Source organism: Aotus nancymaae, unplaced genomic scaffold, assembly GCF_030222135.1.
Source record: "Aotus nancymaae isolate 86718 unplaced genomic scaffold, 86718_ANA_hifiasm-v0.15.2.pri h1tg000007l, whole genome shotgun sequence".
Classification (NCBI taxonomy): Eukaryota; Metazoa; Chordata; class Mammalia; order Primates; family Aotidae; genus Aotus; species Aotus nancymaae.
Window position 1 is genome coordinate 58,609,665 of NW_026988418.1, and position 19,028 is coordinate 58,628,692.

Sequence of the window (19,028 nt, forward strand, 5' to 3'; positions counted from 1 at the left end):
CCCAGGTTGGTCTTGAACTCCTAAACTCAAGCGATCTGCCCACCCTGGCCTCCCAAAGTGCTGGGATTACAGGCATGAACCACAGTGCCCAGCTGCTGCTGTTCTCTCTTAACAAGAGTCAAGTCTTAGAACAAGATGCATTTAAACCCACTTTGGGGTATCAAAAATACCTCAGTCTTGTGGTTCTAATAAATGTTTAACAACTAGTCTGGTTGGAGGGTGAGGGGAGGTTCTGATGTGACGCATTAGTTTCTGTGCTGTAACCAGGCGTCCCCTAATAGGTCTGGGGAGAGATGCTAACAATTGGCTCATGAGGGCAGGTGGGCCTAGCTCCAACACACGACTGTACCCAATCCCCTGGTTCTTAATCTTCATCACACCCCCAACTCGCTTCCCAGCCATTGTTTCTGATCTCAATTAATGACACCTCTCAGTCAGCCAAGAAAGAGACCTAACAGTCCCATCCACTTCCCCCACCCTCATCACTGAATCCTGTGGACTTCTCTCTCCAGCATCTCCTGAGTCTGTCCCCTTGTCCGTCCCCACCACAAACACCCTGGTCTGGTCTGCCCTGTCCATGGCCTTCATTGCCAGAGCATCGACTTTCATTCCGATTTCCCTGCCTCTGTGCTGGCCCCTACCAGCTGCTCTCTACTCTAAAGACAGTCAGCTGTTGACGCTTAAATTATGTTAGATTAGTCTTGGTAAAAACCTTCCTGTAGCTTCCTCTCCATTAGGATCAGTCCAAACCCTTAGCATTCCTTACTTTACCACACAGAGGCTGTGGGCTGGCCTTGGTCTGTCTTGTTCCCCCACAGCCACCCCTTGCCCTCCACATTCTAGCCGCTAGGAATCACACGTGTTTCCTCAAGCACACCAAGCTCTTTCTCGATTCAGGGCCTTCCTTTGGAGGTGCTGCTTCCAGTATCCATCTGATCATCTCTCCTTCCACTCCCCACCCACTCATCTACCCAGTCCTGTGGCCTAACTGCCTTTCATCCTTCAGTGATTTGCACGTTGTGTCAGTTCCAGCATGACTTCCTTGGGGAGGCCCTAGACCAGGCAGCTCCCCTTGTGCAGCCCCTGGTGTAGAGCCTGCTCCCTGTCTTCTCCACAAGTGGGCCTCCTGGAGGGCCTGGAACAACCCCATATTCCCAGCACAGCCCGTAGTACCTGGCACATGGTTGGTGCTTCATGAATGTTGAGTAATTTCTTGGATTTATGTAGGTCCCAGTTTTCTATGAAAGAGTAAGCTCTACATAGTCAAACGTTCTTACTTCCTGTACTTTGTGTCAGCAGTTTGTTGGCTTAGCACAGAAACTACCTGATGAATCATTTCTGTTGCTAGTCATGTTGTCTTTTCTAAACACATTTTTTCCCTCCTAGGTTTCATCAGCTGTGGTTCTCAACAAGTTTATGGCATTGTACATGAGAAGGTAACTTTCAACATAGCAAGCAATGTGCCTTTAAAAGAGATCCTATGGAAAAAACAGAAGGATAAAGTTGTAGAATGGGAAAATTCTGAATTGAGAGCTTTCTCACCCTTTGTAAATAGAATTGATTTAGACCCTGTGTCAGGTGACCTCACTATCTTCAACTTAACATCATCAGATGAAGGCAAGTATGAAATGGAATCGCCAAATATTACCGGGACCAAGACGTTCTCTCTTTATGTGCTTGGTGAGTATTCCATAAGTTGATTTGTTTAAAATGGCAAATTTCCATGTATTTAGTCTGTTTTCAGAGACTAATACAAATGAATGGTCTAGGAGAAATAAAATAATTCAATGTTACCTGTTGTCAGAGTTTTCTCCTTTTCTGGTATAGAGGAGCTAGCTACTTTCAATTCCTTTGTCATCCTCTGGGCAAGGGGAGAATCTAACCAAGGTGGGGAGAACAGTATCAGTTGTCTTGCTAGGAATATTCTGCAGAGATGTAGTGACAGCAGTTAGCTTAGAACTCTTTGGGCTCCACTGACAGATGTTACTCCATAAAGTTCCTGCTTCCCCACACAGTGGGGAGATTGTTTTTCCTCCTGCACCATTTTACTTAGTTAATTTATTTATTTTGAGAAGGAGTCTCACTCTGTTACCAAGGCTGGAGTGCAACGGCACGATCCTGGTTCACTGCAACCTCCACCTGCCAGGTTCAAGCAATTCTACTGTCTCAGCCTCCCAAGTAGCTGGTGTTACAGGTGCACACCAACATGCCCAGCTAATGTTTGTATTTTAGTAGAGACAGGGTTTCACTATGTTGGGCAGGCTGGTTTCAAACTCCTGAGCTCAGGTGATCTACCTGCCTTGGCCTCCCAAAGTGCTGGGATTATAGGCGTGAGCCACCGAACCTGGCTCCTGCACTGTTTTAATCTGAAACTAGAGATAAGGGACACATTTCTCCCTGCTTCTCGCTAACGCTCCTCCCTGGTCTCTAAAGCCCCTTTTGTGTTGCAGTCTTGTATATGCCCCTGCCTCACTTGCCACTGTTTCTTGGTCATTTTAAGTCCTTTCTCATTTTCACTGTTTCTGACATTCCTGCTGTATTGGTGGTTGCCATATTTAAATTAAAATTCTTTCTAATACTGTCCTTGATCTCCTCTCCTGTGAGGATTTCGTCTTCTATGTTACCCACTCCCCGTGGATGTAACCGAGAACTCATCCTTATCTCAATGTCAGGAGTCGATGATGCTGATGCTGACAGTCCTTCGCACACCTGATGTCCCTGCTGCCCTGCTCAGCCTGAGTGCTGCTGTCACTCACTGGACTCAGTCCGTTGCAGACACACTTAGCTTCCTTGCTCCTATGTTGGCTTGTCATACTCACGTGGCCAGGTTACAACAGGGTTAAATCTGGTGCTTTGCCTATTCTGTGCTCACACCCATGTGGTTGCAGAAAAATACACCACCCTGCAAAGTCCTGCAGTTTTCATTTCTGATCACTTACCTCAACTAAGTCTGGTATTTTTTTAGCCTGTCACTTACCTACTCTCCTAGCAGTTACTTTTTCTCTCCTCAAACCTTGAATACCTCCTTCTCCAGACCCACTCTTCTGCTGAAGGCTTTGCTTCGTATATCACTGAGGAAAATAAGCAATCAGAGGGCAATTTCCACAAGCTCTCACCACCTGCCTGCCTTCTTACCTGTACCTGAGCCTGTAAGCCCTGCTTTCTCTCCTGGTATGATTGGATTTTCTGAGTTCTTACCTGAGGTTAAAGCTTCTGCACGTGCCCTGGGTCCCACCTCCTCTGGACATCCGCAGGAATATCACCCTAGTGCTTCCATCCACTCTCTCCTGATGAGGATTTCCCCCCTAAATTGATGATTCATTTTCAACTGCATACATACATGCTGTCATCAAAACTTTCTCATGATCCCTCTACCCCTCCAGCAACTACCACCCGCTCGCTATCTTCACTTTATAGAAAAATCTCCTTGAAGAAATTGTCCATATTCACTTATTCTGACCCCTCATGTTTACTTTTAACCCACTCCACCTAGACTTTGTCTGTGCTGCTATGCCACAACTCCTCTGGAGCTCCTTGTTAATAAATCCAGTGGTCCATTCTCAGTCCATGTCATTCTGGACTTCTCAGCAGCCTTTGACATGGCTGAACACTCCCTCCTCTAAGTGCTGTCTTCACTTGATGTCCAGGATACCACCTTATTCATATATATATATATTTTTTTTATAGAGGGGGTTTCACTCTTGTTGCCCAGGCTGGAGTGCAATGGTGCAATCTTGGCTCACTGCAACCTCTGCCTCCTGGGTTCAAGTAATTCTCCTGCCTCAGCCTCCCGAAAGGCTGAGATTACAGGCATGCACCACCACGCCTGGCTAATTTGGTATTTTTAGTAGAGACAGGGTTTCACCATGTTGGTCAGGCTGGTCTCAAACTCCTGACCTCAGGTGATCCACCTGCCTCGCCCTCCCAAAGTGCTGGGATTACAGGTGTGAGCCACCGCGCCCAGCCTCATGTTTCTTTCTGAAACACTGACTATTCCTTTTCAGTTTATTTTGGTAGTTTCCTCATTTCCCCAACCTCCTAACACTGGAAACATCAAGGCTTAAGCTTTGGGTCTCTTTCCTTTTCTGCCTGCATTCACAGCCAGTGGGTGAGCTCATCCCATGTGAGGACTTTAAATATCATCTCAGTGCTCATAATGCACAGATTGAGAGCTCTTGCCCAGAGCCACCCCTACCCCCGTCCCCAGCCTCCTTATATGTATACCTGGCTGCCTACTCTACATCTCCACTCGGATATCTAATTGGCCTTTCAAATATCTTATGTCCAAAAGTAAGCTCATTATCTTCCCCGTAAAACCTGCTCCTCCACGGATCTTTTCCCTTTTGGTTAATGGCAGCTCCATCCTTTACTTGGTCAGTCTGAAACCTTGATGTCATCCTTGATACCTCTCTTTTTCTTGCACACCACAGTCACTCCACCAGGAAGTTGTATTAGTTCTACCAGAGATCTTTTTAAAACAGAAATCAGATCATGTCACTCATCTGTGTGGAACTTTCTAGTTGCCCCATCTGACTCTGTTAAAGCTAAAATGTATAAAGTGACCTGCAAGGCTGTGTGAGACCTGACCCAGAGCCCTTTCTATGGAGTTTGTAAAACTAAGTTCAAAACATTTAAAATAAGTTTCTCCTTTTAAACTTGTTGAAATGTTTTAAAATAATTTAAAATATTCTGGGCCAGGCGTTGTGGCTCAAGCCTATAATCTCAGCACTATGAGAGGCCGAGGAGGGAGGGTTGCTTAAGCCCAGGAGTTCAAGACCAGCCTAGGCAACATAGCAAGACCCCATCTCTACAAAAATAAAAAACTTAACCAGGCATGATGGTGCATGCCTGTAGTTCCAGCTACTCAGGAGGCTGAGGTGAGAGGATCCCTTGAGCCCCAGGGGATTGAGGCTGCAGTGAGCCGTGATTGTGCCACTGCACTCCAGCTTAGGTGACAGAGCAAGACCCTGCCTCAAAATAAATAAATAAATAGTAAAGAAATAAAATATTCTATGGCAACTCAACAAAGGTATGGTTTTGGTGGTCAGACCAACTGGATAGACGTTAGGAAGCCTGCAGAGGTGAGTTTTGATCAGGAGGCAGTGATATTGATAATTTTGAGTGTAGGACTTAAAGTCCTGGTTTGAGAGTCTAGACATCCGTTTGTAGCAGTGGGGAGCCATTATACCCTATATGGAGCAAGGAGGTGACTTGCTAAGATACATTTTTGGAAGATTAATGTGATGGTGCATACTTACAATGGATTAGAGAGGCGATGCCACGTTAGAAGCTACTGTGATCATCCAGGTAGATAGAGGGTCCATGAAAGAGTCTGCAAGATGTAGGTTTTGGTTGTAAAAAGACATAAGATGACTCTAGGTTTCACACCTGCATGATAAAATGACTGGTCATACTTTTTTTTTAAGAAATGAGGAAGTCATACTTCCTTGGGGTAATGTTAACATTTGCTTTAGTAACTTAGTAATCTTATGGAGACACCAAACCTAATAGGAGACTTTCAGCAAGTGTATTTTGGACAGGGGGATTTCCTGGCACTTCTTAAATTCAGGGCATCCACTTCCTTCTGTGTGTTCATTGACATCTGGCTTTCCTCTATACTCAAAAGTCCCCTGAAAATTTCTACTAATGATGTTTATTAGTCCTTTCCCATCTTTTTATGGATCTTCATCCCATCTCAGATGACGATTTTTATGTAAGTAGAATTAACTGCCCTGTCCTTAACTGGGCTGGATTGGTACTTGGCCTTTACTAAAATTTATGAAAATATACACATATTTCTATAAAATATCAGATATATGTAAGAAATTCTCATTTTCTTACACAGTATTGAACTCAATTCATTACTTATAAGTTGACTAATTGTCTTAGAGAGGAAGTAGGCATGTTTCTTGCCAGTTTAATGATGCTTAAAGTAGATGTATAACCAATAGTTGTTAGATACAGCTGTGGTAAGTCCCACGGGCAGTAAGAAAATGTGAAAGATTTACAGAAGAAGAGATCTGAGGTGTAGAAACTCTGATCTAGGTGTTGAAGAAAGGCTTGCACACTTTTAGATGAGTTGGATAGGCACTTCTACGTTTGTCACCTGGCAACTGTTGTATAATGAGACAGCCAGAAAGAACTTCTATATAGTCAAGGGAGTTCTAGCAACTTAAAAGATAATACTAGGCCAGGCACGGTTGGCTCACGCCTATAATCCCAGCACTTTGGGAGGCTGAGGCAGGTAAATCACGAGATTCAGGAGATTGAGACCATCCTGGCCAACATGGTGAAACCCTGTCGCTACTAAAATACAAAAAATGAGCCCGGCATGGTGGTGCATGCCTGTAATCCCAGCTACTCAGGAGGCTGAGGCAAGGGAATCACTTGAACCCAGGAGGCAGAGATTGCAGTGAGCTGAGATCACACCTCTGTACTCCAGCCTGATGACAGAGCAAGACTCTATCTCAAAAAAAAAAAAAAAAGATAATACTAACACCGTTTAATGTTTCCCCTCAAGTTACTTTCATATGCTGTTTTTTTTCTTCTTTATGAATCCTGCATGTGGCATTCAGTCATATTCTGTTTGACCTTTACAATGACCTGATAAAGCATTCCGTTTCACAGATGAAAATAAGATAGTTTAGGATCAGGTACGTCTTTGTAGTAAAACAAAAACAAAAACAAAACAAACAAAGATAGTTTAGGAGTCAGTTTCTCTGTTTGTCGAACAAGAGGCCTGAATGGATGCTTTCTTAAAAGTCTTCCAGCTCCTAAAAGGACTGTGGCCCAAGGTCACATAGCAGGCCAAGGCCGAGGCTTGATCAAACCTCCCAACTCCTGGTCAATGATTCTTCTCATCATCTCACATACCCTTTGGGGAGCCTTGGCTTCCTGGAGTTGGAAACTCACAGCCAATGGCCATGTGCTCTATTACAGCTAGCATTTGTTAAGCTCTTACTCTGTGTAGATACTACATGTTAATTCATATATTGATTATTATCTGCATTAACTCATTTAATTTCATTACAGTCTGATAGAGGAAGTACTATTTGTGTCCTTATTGTAGAGAGGAGGAAACCTAGACCCAAGGTGATTTAAGTAACTTGCCCAATGTCAAATGGCTCTTAGTCACGAAGCTGGGATATGAACCCAAGCAGTTGGGCTTCTGAGTCCATGCTAAGCACCATCCTATTCCTCTTTGGAGGTAGCTGGTAGAAGAATTTACATTTTGTTTGAAGACTGTCTCTGAATCTATCCTTCTATACATCTGTCTCCCCATCTGTCCAAGACTGCTTGTGAGGAGCCGTATGCCTTGTATTATGTCAGATGCTGTGGTTAAAAGGTGAGTCATACCCAGTCTTTATGCTCCAAAGATGTACCATCTCTGGGGCTGATTATGTACCTCTGTTCAGTTCAGACAGTGCTGGATGAAAGACTAGACATTGGCAGAGCTAGGTCAATGCATTAGAATCTGTAACAGAACAAATGGGTCACACATATCAGAAGCAGCTGGGATGGTGGGGCTTGGGAATCTTGTGTTTTTAACAAGCACCCTTGGTGATTCTTAGGCACATTAAAATTTGAGAAATGCTTTGAAGGACCATTTCTAAGGAAGTAGAAAGCTTGGTTTTCTTCCCCTGAGAAGTGCCCAGCCTAGATACAGAGGCAGGCATAAGTCTATGAAATACTGAGAACAGGCATTTTTGAACTATTGGGATGCATGGAGTTCTTTGGAAGTCCCCTGAGGGCTGCTATGGAGTGGGGTGGGCAAAAGGGACCAGAGGAAGTTAGGCAGGCAGGGCTCTAGGCTTTCAATTTTGAGTCAGCTAGAGCAGCTTCTTATCCATTGGATTGGATTGCAACTGAAGATTTAATTCGGAGAAATTCCTCTGCTTAAAAGATGATTAAATGTCTTTTTAAGTTAAATAAAACCTTAAGGAAGTATGTAAAGAGTTATGTGAGCTAGATTAAACTTAAAAACTGAGGAAGCCCCAAGAAGAAAGGGAAGTCAGTATATGACTCTGGTCTCTAACAAGGCAGTCTGGGTACAGTATTTATCTGAGCGAGAAGGAATTTAGGAAGATAAGAAGATGGGGGAATGATTAAACACTTTAATTTTTCAGATTATAATTGGAGCATAAGCATTAATTTGTTTTAGAAAACATCATTTTAAATGACAACATAGTATTCCATTATCTTGGTGAATCTTAATTTATTTAAATGCTCTTTTTAGTAGACGTTTATAATTTGTCAATACTTTATTATCCCAATGTTACCATGACTATTGTTGTATTCTACATATGTTTTTGCATAATTCCTCAAGCCTCTTATGATTAATTGCTGGAGGGTAGCTGAGATGCAAGAAGGCATATACATTAACAAATAAGTGACTAATAGGACAAAGTAATTAGCCTTGAGGCTTTTAAAGGGCAACAGTGGCAGAATGTGACATATTAGCCTCTTAACTCATCCTTGTAGGTCCAGGCTGCCTTAGCCAATAGGAAGCGCTTCCTAGAGGAAGGCTGGGAGTGAGGCCTCTGAACTGGCAGGTCTGTGACACATGCTGCACCCCACTCTGCCTATTAGCAGGGCCAGCCCAACCAATAGGCAGGGCCCAGCAAGGCTCTGTGTAGCTCTACCAGAACCTTTCACAAAATGCTTTGAGTCAGATGTGTTATGGAATTAAAATTATTATTTTATATTTAGGAAATGTAATACAAGGTATTTCCTCTGCATATTAAGCACCTCACTTAATTATGGGGAGTACCCTGTGGGTCAAGCATAGGAACAAGTATTTATTTCATTCCTATATATTTAGAGACAAGGTTTCAGTCTGATGTAATCATAGCTCACTGTGTGCAGTGAGCTGGAGTGCAGTGGCACAATCATAACTCACTGCAGCTTCAAGCTATTTGGTTTAAGTAGTCCCAAGTAGCTGAGACGACAGGCAGGAGCCATCATACCTGGCTAATCTTTGAACTTTTTATAAAGGAAGGGCCTCACTATGTTGCCCAGGCTGTTCTCGAACTCCTGGCTTCAAGCTATCCTCCTGCCTCAGCCTCCCAAAGTGCTGGGATTCTAGCCATGAGCCACTGTGTCCTGCCAAGCACAGGAATATTTTTGTGGTGAAACGATAATGAATATTTGAAGTAAGTGAGAAAATAAAGACTATAAATCAACTTTACGCAGTGGCAATATCGTAGCCAATAAAATTTATCCAAGGTGCAATTATTGCTAATTGAAAACTATTCCCAATACCCCGCCATGACGACTTGAAATATAGTCAGCATTGACAATTTTTTACAGTCTCTACAGAGACTGAATTAAAAAAAAAAAAAAAAGACTATAAGTCATTGTGTTAATTCACATCAGGTCAGGATTTGCAGCTAAATGATTTTGCTACCAACTTGTGAAGACTCTTTTGGCTTCAGAGCTTTTTTGATTTCAGAATTGAGGATAAGGGATTCGGGGCCTGTATTCATCTGTTTTCACACTGCTATAAAGAACTGCCTGAGACTGGGTAATTTATAAAGAAAAGAGGTTTGATTAACTCACAGTTCCACATGGCTGGGGAGGCCTAAGGAAACTTACAGTCATGATGGAAGGCAGAGGAGAAGCAAGCACTTTTTTAACAAAGCAGCAGGAGAGAGAAAGAACTGCCACACACTTTTTTTTTTTTTTTTTTTTTTTTTTTGAGACGGAGTTTCACTCTTGTTACCCAGGCTGGAGTGCAATGGCGCGATCTCGGCTCACTGCAACCTCCGCCTCCTGGGTTCAGGCAATTCTCCTGCCTCAGCCTCCTGAGTAGCTGGGATTACAGGCACGCGCCACCGTGCCCAGCTAATTTTTTGTATTTTTAGTAGAGATAGGGTTTCACCACGTTGACCAGGATGGTCTCGATCTCTTGACCTTGTGATCCACCCGCGTCGGCCTCCCAAAGTGCTGGGATTACAGGCATAAGCCACCGCGCCCGGCCCTGCCACACACTTTTAAACCAACAGATGTCATGAGAACTCACTCACTACCACCAGAATAGCATGGGGAAACCGCCCCCATGGTACAATCACCTCCCACCAGGTCCCTCCCTTCACACATGGGGATTATAATTCAAGATGAGATTTGGGTGGAGACACACAGGCAAGCCATATAGGGTCTGAGTTTATTCTGTTAAATTTGAACAGGTAGATCTGACCTAGCAAAAGAAAGAATTCTCATCCCTTGATGCTCAAGGAGTTTGCTCATCGTTTCAAGCTCGTAAGGAAGTTGGGAGCTCTTCATACATTTGCAGATGATGTGTCTAAATATTACTATTTTCTGTACTAAATATTATACTTTTTTTCCAGAGCATCTTCCATCTCCTGGAATAACTTGTGCATTGACTAATGGAAGCATTGAAGTCATTTGCCAGTTATCGGAGCATTATAACAGCCATCCAGAACTTACAGAGTACTCATGGGATTGTCCTATGGAGCAATGCAAACATGACTCAACCGAAATATATTTTGAGCTGAAAGATGATCTTCTACAGACAATACAGTGTACTGCTAGCAATCCATTAGCTAATAAAACATCGTCAATTGTTCTGGAAACCTGTGTCCCAAACAGTGGTGAGTAAATAATGAAATGTGTCATGGAGGCTTGGTTCACAATTTTGAAATGTAAAATGAGTTACAATTTTTAACAGAAACCCCATTATACATATAAAGCTAACATTATTTAGCACTTTCTGTATTGAGCAAAATTCTAATACATGTATTAATTAATTCAATCTTATAGCAATCCTCATACAACCTGTAAGTTGTATACTAGTATTCGTCCCTATTTCCTAGTGAGAAACCAACAGAGAGTTTAAGTTGTTGGCCTAAGGTCAAGAGCTAGTAAGTGGTAGAACCTGGTTTTGAATAGAGGCTATCCAGCTCTAGAGCTCATGGTTTTAACTATTCACAATGCTGCTTTATAATATTCTTAATATTGATTATGTTCTCAAAGGTTGCATATCTGCTACAGGAGCATGCATTCGATATGTTTCCTTAGGCAGGAGCATGCATTAGATGTGTTTCCTTAGGCCTAACACTCAGTTACTCTGTCTTGGCTGTGATTTTCTAATGTCATTTTACTATTACTTACATTTGCAATTTTTATTACCTGTTTTTTTTATATTATATCCCCAGTTTAACAAACAAAAAGATCAGTAACTTGAAAGTAGTTTACTAAAATACAAAAGAAGAGATGAAAATAGTAAATACTATTATTCAGAATAATATAATTGTAAATAGTGAGCAGGATTCCAGGGCAAATAGAGAATATGAGTCTCTTGGGTTGGGATAAGGTAAGTCTATGAATGAAATTTTTCTGAACAAGCAGCTGAAACAGATAAGGGAAATCAGTAAATACAAGAAATATAAGAAACTTGGATTTTAACTGGTGAGCCATTCTAACTCTTCCATTTATTTAGTCTTTTCTGAACTGTTTCAAACTAACTTAAAGCCGTTCAAGTTATATTATTTTCAGACAAAGCAGAGTAACTTCTTTGGAAAGGAAACACATTTTTCCTTTTTCTTTCTTTCTTTTTTTTATTGCATTTTAGGTTTGGGGGTACATGTGAAGAACATGCAAGATTGTGGCATAGGTACACACATGGCAGCGTGATTTGCTGCATTCCTCCCCTTCACCTATCTCTGGCATTTCTCCCCATGCTATCTCTCCCCAACTCCCTACCCACCGCTGTCCCTCCCCTGTTTCCCCCCAATAGACCCCAGTGTGTGATGCTCCCCTCCCTGTGTCCATGTGTTCTCATTGTTCAACACCCCCCTATGAGTGAGAAAATGTGGTGTTTGATTTTGTGTTCTTGTGTCAGTTTGCTGAGAATGATGGTTTCCAGGTTCATCCATGTCCCTACAAAGGACACACACTCATCGTTTTTGATGGCTGCATAATATTCCATGGTGCATATGTGCCACATTTTCCCTGTCCAGTCTATCATCGATGGGCATTTGGGTTGGTTCCAGGTCTTCAGCCGGGCGTGGTGGCTCACACCTGTAATCCAAGCACTTTGGAGGCCAAGGTGGGCAAATCACCTGAGGTCCGGAGTTCAAGGCAGGAAACACATTTTTCAAGAAAAAGTACGTCGTCCTCGTCAAGGCAGGCAGCGGCGGGCCAGGGGCCTGGAGCCCGGGCCTGGGATGCTGGCGGGAGGCCCCTCCCAGCCCGCTTGCTGCCCTGAAGGTCAGGGCGCTTTGTTCTGCACCGCAAGCTGCTTCCTGAGCAGCCCCGCAGAGGAGGCACAGACGCGAAGGAGAAGGTGGGTAGAGGCTTTGGCCACTCAAATCTCCCGCTAGCCCAGCCTGCCCAGTGTGCCAGGGCGTGGTGGTTACGTGGCCGGGCGTGCCCGGAGCGGTCAGGCTTCCCGTTTTTAAGGTGGAGACGTCCAGGACCTCTTTATTAGATGTTTAGGAATTTGAGTTTTTATGTTGGGCCATAGTCATCATGTGCCCCTGTGGGGCAGGCTGGGCTAACTGGGGTTTTGATTTTAAGTTTCGTATGGCCGAGGGCATGTCTGAAGGGGAAGAACGTTCTTGGTGTTTCTTCTTAGTTGTTGGGAGCTGTGAGGTGTGAGAGAGATGGGCGGCGTGCGCTCCCGAGGACTGGCCTGAGTGAGCTTGGACTAGTTACTCACGGGACTTGGTTTACCAGCCAAGGAGATAAAAACAGTCAGGTGGTGGATAACAAGTTTTTCAGATGGGGTTCCTTCAGATTCCGTGGAAGCGGCTAAAAATGCAAGTAATACAGAAAAGCTCACAGATCATGTGATGCAGAATCCTTGAGTTTGGGCAGCTTTACAGGAGCGACTCAACGATGTCCTTTACACCCCTTCCAGCTACATCAAAATTTTACCTAAAGCAGTAAAAAGAAGAATTAATGCATTGAAACAACTTCAAGTGAGATGTGCCCTTATAGAAGCCAAGTTCTATGAAGAAGTTCGTGACTTAGAAAGAAAGTGTGCAGCATTATACCAGCCTCTCTTTGACAAAGGAAGAGAATTTATCATCCGTGATGTTGAACCGACAGATGCGGAATCAGAATGGCACAGTGAAAATGAAGAGGAAGAGAAATTGGTAGGAGACATGAAAGAAAAAGCAGTCCTAACAGAAGCAGCAGCAGTAACAGCTGAAGAGCCAAATCCCAAAGGCGTTCTAGAGTTCTGGTTTACCATCTTTAGAAACATAGCTATGCTAAGTGAATTAGTCCAGGAATATGATGAACTAATCTTCAAACACCCGCAGGATATTAAAGTTTTCTGACCCTGGACAGCCTGTCTTTTGTGTGAGAGTTCCACTTTGAACCCAATGACTACTTCACCAACTCAGTCCTGACAGAAACCTACAAGATGAAATCAGAACCAGATAAGGCCGATCCCTTTTCCTTCAAATGTCCTGAGATCGTGAACTGTGATGGGTGTAATATTGCTGGAAGAAAGGAAAGCATGTTACTGGCAAAACTATCAAGAAAAAAACGCAAACATAAGTGTCAAGGCACTGTTAGAACAATTACAAAACGAGTACCCAATGAATCATTTTTCAACTTCTTCAATCCACTGAAAGCATCCGGGGATGGAGAATCACTGCATAAAGGTTCTGGATTCACATTAGCCTCTGATTTTGAAATTGGACACTTTTTCTGTGAGCCAATGGATAGTCCCATGGGCTGTGCTGTACTTCACTGGGGATGCCATAGAGGATGATGACAGTTTTGAAGAAGGTGAAAAGAGGAGGAATTAGAAGGTGACAAGGGGGAGAGAAGATGAGGATGATGAGGGAATTAACCCCAAGAAGGAACCCAGCTAGCCGGCGGAATGCAAGCAGCAGTCGGAAGCGAAGGCAGGCGCCTGGCCTACCCGCTGTCGCTGTTGGGACTCCAGCCTGTGGGCGGGGCCTCGGTCCTTGCTGCATCGACAGCTCTTCCATCTAACAGGTTTTCAAGTGCAAGATTTTCACTTTCACTTTTTCTTTTTCCTTATTATTTTGCTTAACTTGTACAGTGACCACTGAAATGGGAGTTTTCATCCAGCACCCTCTGCAGCCTTGGTGCTAGTAGCTCTGGACTTGCCTGGGCCTTTCCCTGCGGGAGGGCCCCATAGACCACATGGGGTGGGGTAGGGGTCACTTGGCAAAAAGGACCGAAGTCTGGTGATGTGCTTCCAGGAACCTAGAACTGTCCTACCACTCCTGCATTTGGACTGATTTCTTCCCTTTCATTTGAAGAAACCGACTCATCTCTTTCCAGCCTGCCGAGTGCAGCCTGTGTCACCTGTTGGGTGTTAATCATCTCAGAAGGGCTGTGTGGAGTAGGGCTGTGTTCTCCTTAGGACGGTGCTTCTTGATTTTCTTTTTTTTAGAGGTGGGTTAGGGTCGTGGCACACCAGCTCAGGCAAGAGCTGCCGCGGGTCACCTCCTATTTATTTCGCCCTTCTTGCCTGTGAGGACTGCAGTCTTTCACTGTTGCTGGTCTTTACCGTTTCTGAACCACCTTGGTGACCTGAGCAGGAAGATGTGCCACTTCCTATCAGGAGCAAGCCCTGTGCGGAAAAAGCGCTGCTCCCTGCCACCCGGCTGAAGATGCCAGGAGCCTGTCCTGGCAACTCAGGCGCCGCCCTGCTGCCGAGCTGGGATTCTACGGTCTTCCAACAGTGAGGGGCTGGGCTGGGAAGTCCTGCGTTTCAGTTGAGCATATAAGCGTCAAGTCCTGCTTTCTCAGTAGTTCCATTGCTGGGCCCCACCACTCATCCTGTCTGAAGGTCCTGGGTTTGGTGTGACCGATTGGCGGCTGGCGGGTGGGGTTTCCGAGTGGGTGGCGGCGCTCTCCGGCAGCCGGGGATAGCCGTGTCGCACTGACCAGGCCTGTGGAGCGTGCTCAGCCTAACCTTGAAACACATTTGTAACTGCATCCAGTGTTTTCAATTTGTACAGAATAGTTAGAATATGCTATTAAAGTTGTGAAATGTGGAGAAAAAAAAGAAAACGTGCAAATAAGTTCCAATTTATAAGTGATGTATTTGATTCCTGAAGACAGAGAAAAGATCAAACCCACAGAGGTGTCACTCAAAGGAGCACTGTTTGTACAAGTCACACAATTGCAAGAAGTTTTAAAACTGGCTGCAAAGTTATAATAGTTAAGCGTGGAGCAAACATTCCTTTATTAATTCCACCTTTTGTGTGTTACATAATACCCAAGGAAAGCAGATAGTTGCTTTATAATGGGAACAACAAAAAATAAAACCGGTGTGCTTTTGCCTTTTGGTATATGTGTGCTGGATCTAACTGACAAGGAGAAAGAAGATGACCACATACAGACAGAGCAAGCAAATTGAAATCTTGAAAAGTTTTAAGTGTTCCAAGAGACAAAGTACTTGAAGGAATTAATTTCTGACTAAGATCCCTTTATAGAATTACATGGACTATTTGAGGGGATTTTCAAATCCCCTAAACAGTGTTTTGCCCTTGCACAATTTTCACTTTATGTTTGCCATTGCAATTGAAGACATGAGTAAGATTACTTTCCCTGTAGATAGTCTGGTGAAAGAGCATCATCATAATATTCCTCGCATTGACTTGAAATAAATATCATTAATTTGAAAACATTCTTTTAATTATTAAATAATGGTGGTTCGTCCTTCTTTTACATGTTCTTCCAAATTGATAGTTCACATATATACAATAGAGTTTGGAAGTTTGAGGAATGTTGCTTGATAGTTCTTAGGTGTTTAATTCCTGGAGTAGTATTGACATCTGAGACATACATGTGGACTTCTGACCCTGGTTTCTGTTAACCAAATGTTGGAGGACCTTCTCCTTTTAAAATGCAAACCAGGAGCTGAACTTAATGATCTTTTTGGTTCTTTTGAACAATAACAATCCAGGATTTTTTTTTCTGTGATGATTTTTGAATGCATTTGTGTGGAACCACATGCATCATAACAAATACAACCCATGAAAGTATAACAGTTAAATAATAGATCTTACTTTTTCAGGTTTTGATTTCTCATCCAAAATTTCTGATGCTTTATTAGTGAAGCAAAGTAACTCACATTGACTAGCCTGCTCTCCTTTAGCAAACCCTTCCAAATAAATGCCTCATTTGCTCCTCCCCACTACTGTTTTAGATTGGCCAGACAGTTCACCTTTTAAGAATGAGGAGACAGGTTCAACCACGTGGGGTAACTTGCCCAAGGTCACTTAAGTATTGGAGATAGAATTAAAATTTAGGTCTTTGAATTCTAGAGTGTTTTTGTATGATACTGTCCTGACTCTTTATACATCTCAAATCAAGTTTTAAGGTTTTCTTTGATTTATTCACAGGAGTCAGCTAGAGAAACCCATACCAGGTAGATATACATAGATATTGGTCAGATGTAACTTAACTTTTTACTGCATTATCTCATGTTTCTTGTAACATTTTGTCTAGTAGGACCTTTTTGTGGTTGGTGGTCATTTTAGTCATGACATCTACTGTCATACCATCACCGCAACCCAGAAATGGGGTGGTGGCATTATTAACTAGTTACACATAATCTAAAGAAGAATTTTAGAGACAGTTAAGATTGAAGACAGAGTTCTTGTCCACCTCATATTGTATTGAGGGAATGAACTAATATTTACTGAAGGCCTGCTCCACAACAAACTGCTGTAAATGATTTACATAAATGCATCACGTTTAATCCACACAACAACCTAGTGGTGTGGGTATTATAAAGGAGGAATCTGAGGCACAGTGAGGTTAAGTAACTTGACCGAGTATGCACATTTATTAAGAGCAAAGCCAGGATTTGACATCCAACTCCGTCTGAACTCAAAGTACTGTGTGTTCCCCACTGTACTGGTGAAGTGAAAGTAAGAAGATGACTCAAAGATGTACAGTTATAATCTGGAATTTGGAATTTACTTCCTTTGGTAAACCATTTGAAAATTGCAGCTCAAGGCATTGGGAGATGGAAGGAAAGCTAGTGAGCAATTATTTCTCGCCTTCGTGTCATGCTCCCACAGTTTGCTCCTCCTTATCTGCAGTCAGAGTAAATGGCATGTGGGTTTTATGCCTGTGCTACAGATGTTCACAAACCTCAAGGTCAGAAAGCTGGTTTATGGCAGCACCTGAATATAGACGGACTTACACAGATCAGAAAATGGAGAAGTTGAGGGCAGGAGAAAATTCTGAATAGAAGAGAACATGGGATTGGGAGTGAGAAAACCTGGGCCCCAGACCTGATTTCATTGCTTACTGGCAGTGTGAATGTGGGAGATAACATGGTATGAAACATCTGTGAGCTTCAGTCCCCTTATCCATACAATGGGGATAATAGTACTTACTTTATAAAGGCTGAGGAAATTTAATAAAATAACATGTGGGAAAGAGTATTGATGATGGTCAGTCACTGTAAAGTTGTTAGTTGTTATTCAGGATACAGGAAGAGTTTCAAGAGAGGATGTTTGGTATAACATCATATACAACCAATGGTTTAAGGAGGACAACGTAGAAGAGATTGTACATTTGGCACTTAGGAGGTTGTTTTTGACAGTCCTTGTGAGAAGATGAGGGTAGGAACTAGATTCCTGGGCTTTAAGTAAGAAGAGGGGTAGTCCAATAAGCCAGTTATGTATTCGGCTGTGAAAAGAAGAAAAGAAAATCTAAGTACGTTTCAGAGTCAAAGGCTATTTCCAGGTAAAGAAACCCAAGGACTTCACCATTCTCTCATAGATAAGAAGTAGGATTCTTATCTCTTATAGATATGAAGTAGGATGGGAAGAAGTAGGATGATTGTAAGACCCTCCACATTGATACAGAATTCTAAAGGGGAGCCTAGGAAAAGGGCACATTTTTTGAAGGGGTAGGCAAGAGGACATTCTCTAGAGTACCAGTTTCCAACTATTCTCCACATTTATGGACCAAGAGGACATTCTCTAGAGTACCAGTTTCCAACTGTTCTCCACATTTATGGACCAAGAACATAAAAGAAACATTGTTCAGCTCCGACCTGAAGTTATGCAGAACAAACATTGTTCTGAGTTCAGCTAGATAATCTTTCTTTCATAGCTGAGGTGGATATTATGTTACTTGCAGGGAGTAAGTCACTGAAGGGCCCTGAAGGTAGAGCCTCAGAAAAACACCCTTTGATCTTACCCCTAAGATAAATGAGAGCAATTGGAAAAATTCATCATAAAAACACAACAATATGGGGAAGTAGGAAAAAGGAGAAGAAGGAAAGAAATTCAACATAGGAAATAACATTATGTAGACTGAGATGAAGAATGTTAAGAATATTTGAACAAAGTTTGAACCAGATGAAATGTAACAGGCAGAAACAGAAGTACGAGAATTTTTGGACTGATTTAAGTTGATCTCTTGTGACTTTTATAGATTTCCTTTGGGAAGAATAGTGATTAAGAATGTGCCGTCTCCTTTTAAAAATTGAGAAAGAAGGCTGCATGCAGTGGCTTATGCCTATAATCCCAACACTTTGTGAGGCCAAGACAGGAGGGTTGCTTGAGGCCAAGAATTCAAGACCAGCCTGGGCAACATAGGGAGACCCTATCTCTACTACAAATTAAAAGATTACCCAGGTGTTGTGGCATGTACCTGTAGTCCTAGCAACTTGTGATACTGAGGTGGGAGGATGACTTGAGCCTGGGAGTTTAAAGAAATCAAGTCAATAACTGACAATCTTCTAAAACAGAAAGCACCAGGTTCAGATGGGTTCACTGGTGAATTCTACCAGACATTTAAGGAAGAAATTATATAATTCTCTGTAATCTCTTTTAGAAGATAGAATAAATTGTATCAATTCTCTATAATGTCCTTTAGAAGATAGAAGCAGAGGGCATGGTTTCTAACTCATTTTATGAGGCCAGCATTATTCTTGTGCTAAAACCAAAGAACAACACAAGAAAAGAAAACTAAAGACAAATGTTTCTCGTGAACACACATGTAGAAATCTTCAACAAAATATTAGCAAGTTGGATCCAACAGCATATAGA

The 19,028-nt window shown here is 42.7% G+C and overlaps 1 protein-coding gene, 1 non-coding gene and 1 pseudogene across 3 annotated transcripts in view; all 3 read left to right on the top strand.

Annotated features, from left to right (window-relative positions):
- CD58 (CD58 molecule) overlaps positions 1-19,028 on the top strand; it is a 57,130-nt gene that overhangs the window by 24,379 nt on the left and 13,723 nt on the right. For both annotated transcript variants that reach the window (XM_021674156.2, XM_064372657.1), the window contains exons 2-3: positions 1,387-1,680; positions 10,347-10,610. In XM_021674156.2, coding sequence (XP_021529831.2) covers positions 1,387-1,680; positions 10,347-10,610 — 558 coding nt within the window. The remainder of the gene's footprint in view (positions 1-1,386; positions 1,681-10,346; positions 10,611-19,028) is intronic.
- Positions 9,181-9,321, top strand: LOC135273559 (U4 spliceosomal RNA). The gene has a single exon (XR_010341337.1). It is a non-coding gene; the product is annotated as a U4 spliceosomal RNA (small nuclear RNA).
- Positions 11,309-14,091, top strand: LOC105721672 (nucleosome assembly protein 1-like 4; annotated as a pseudogene).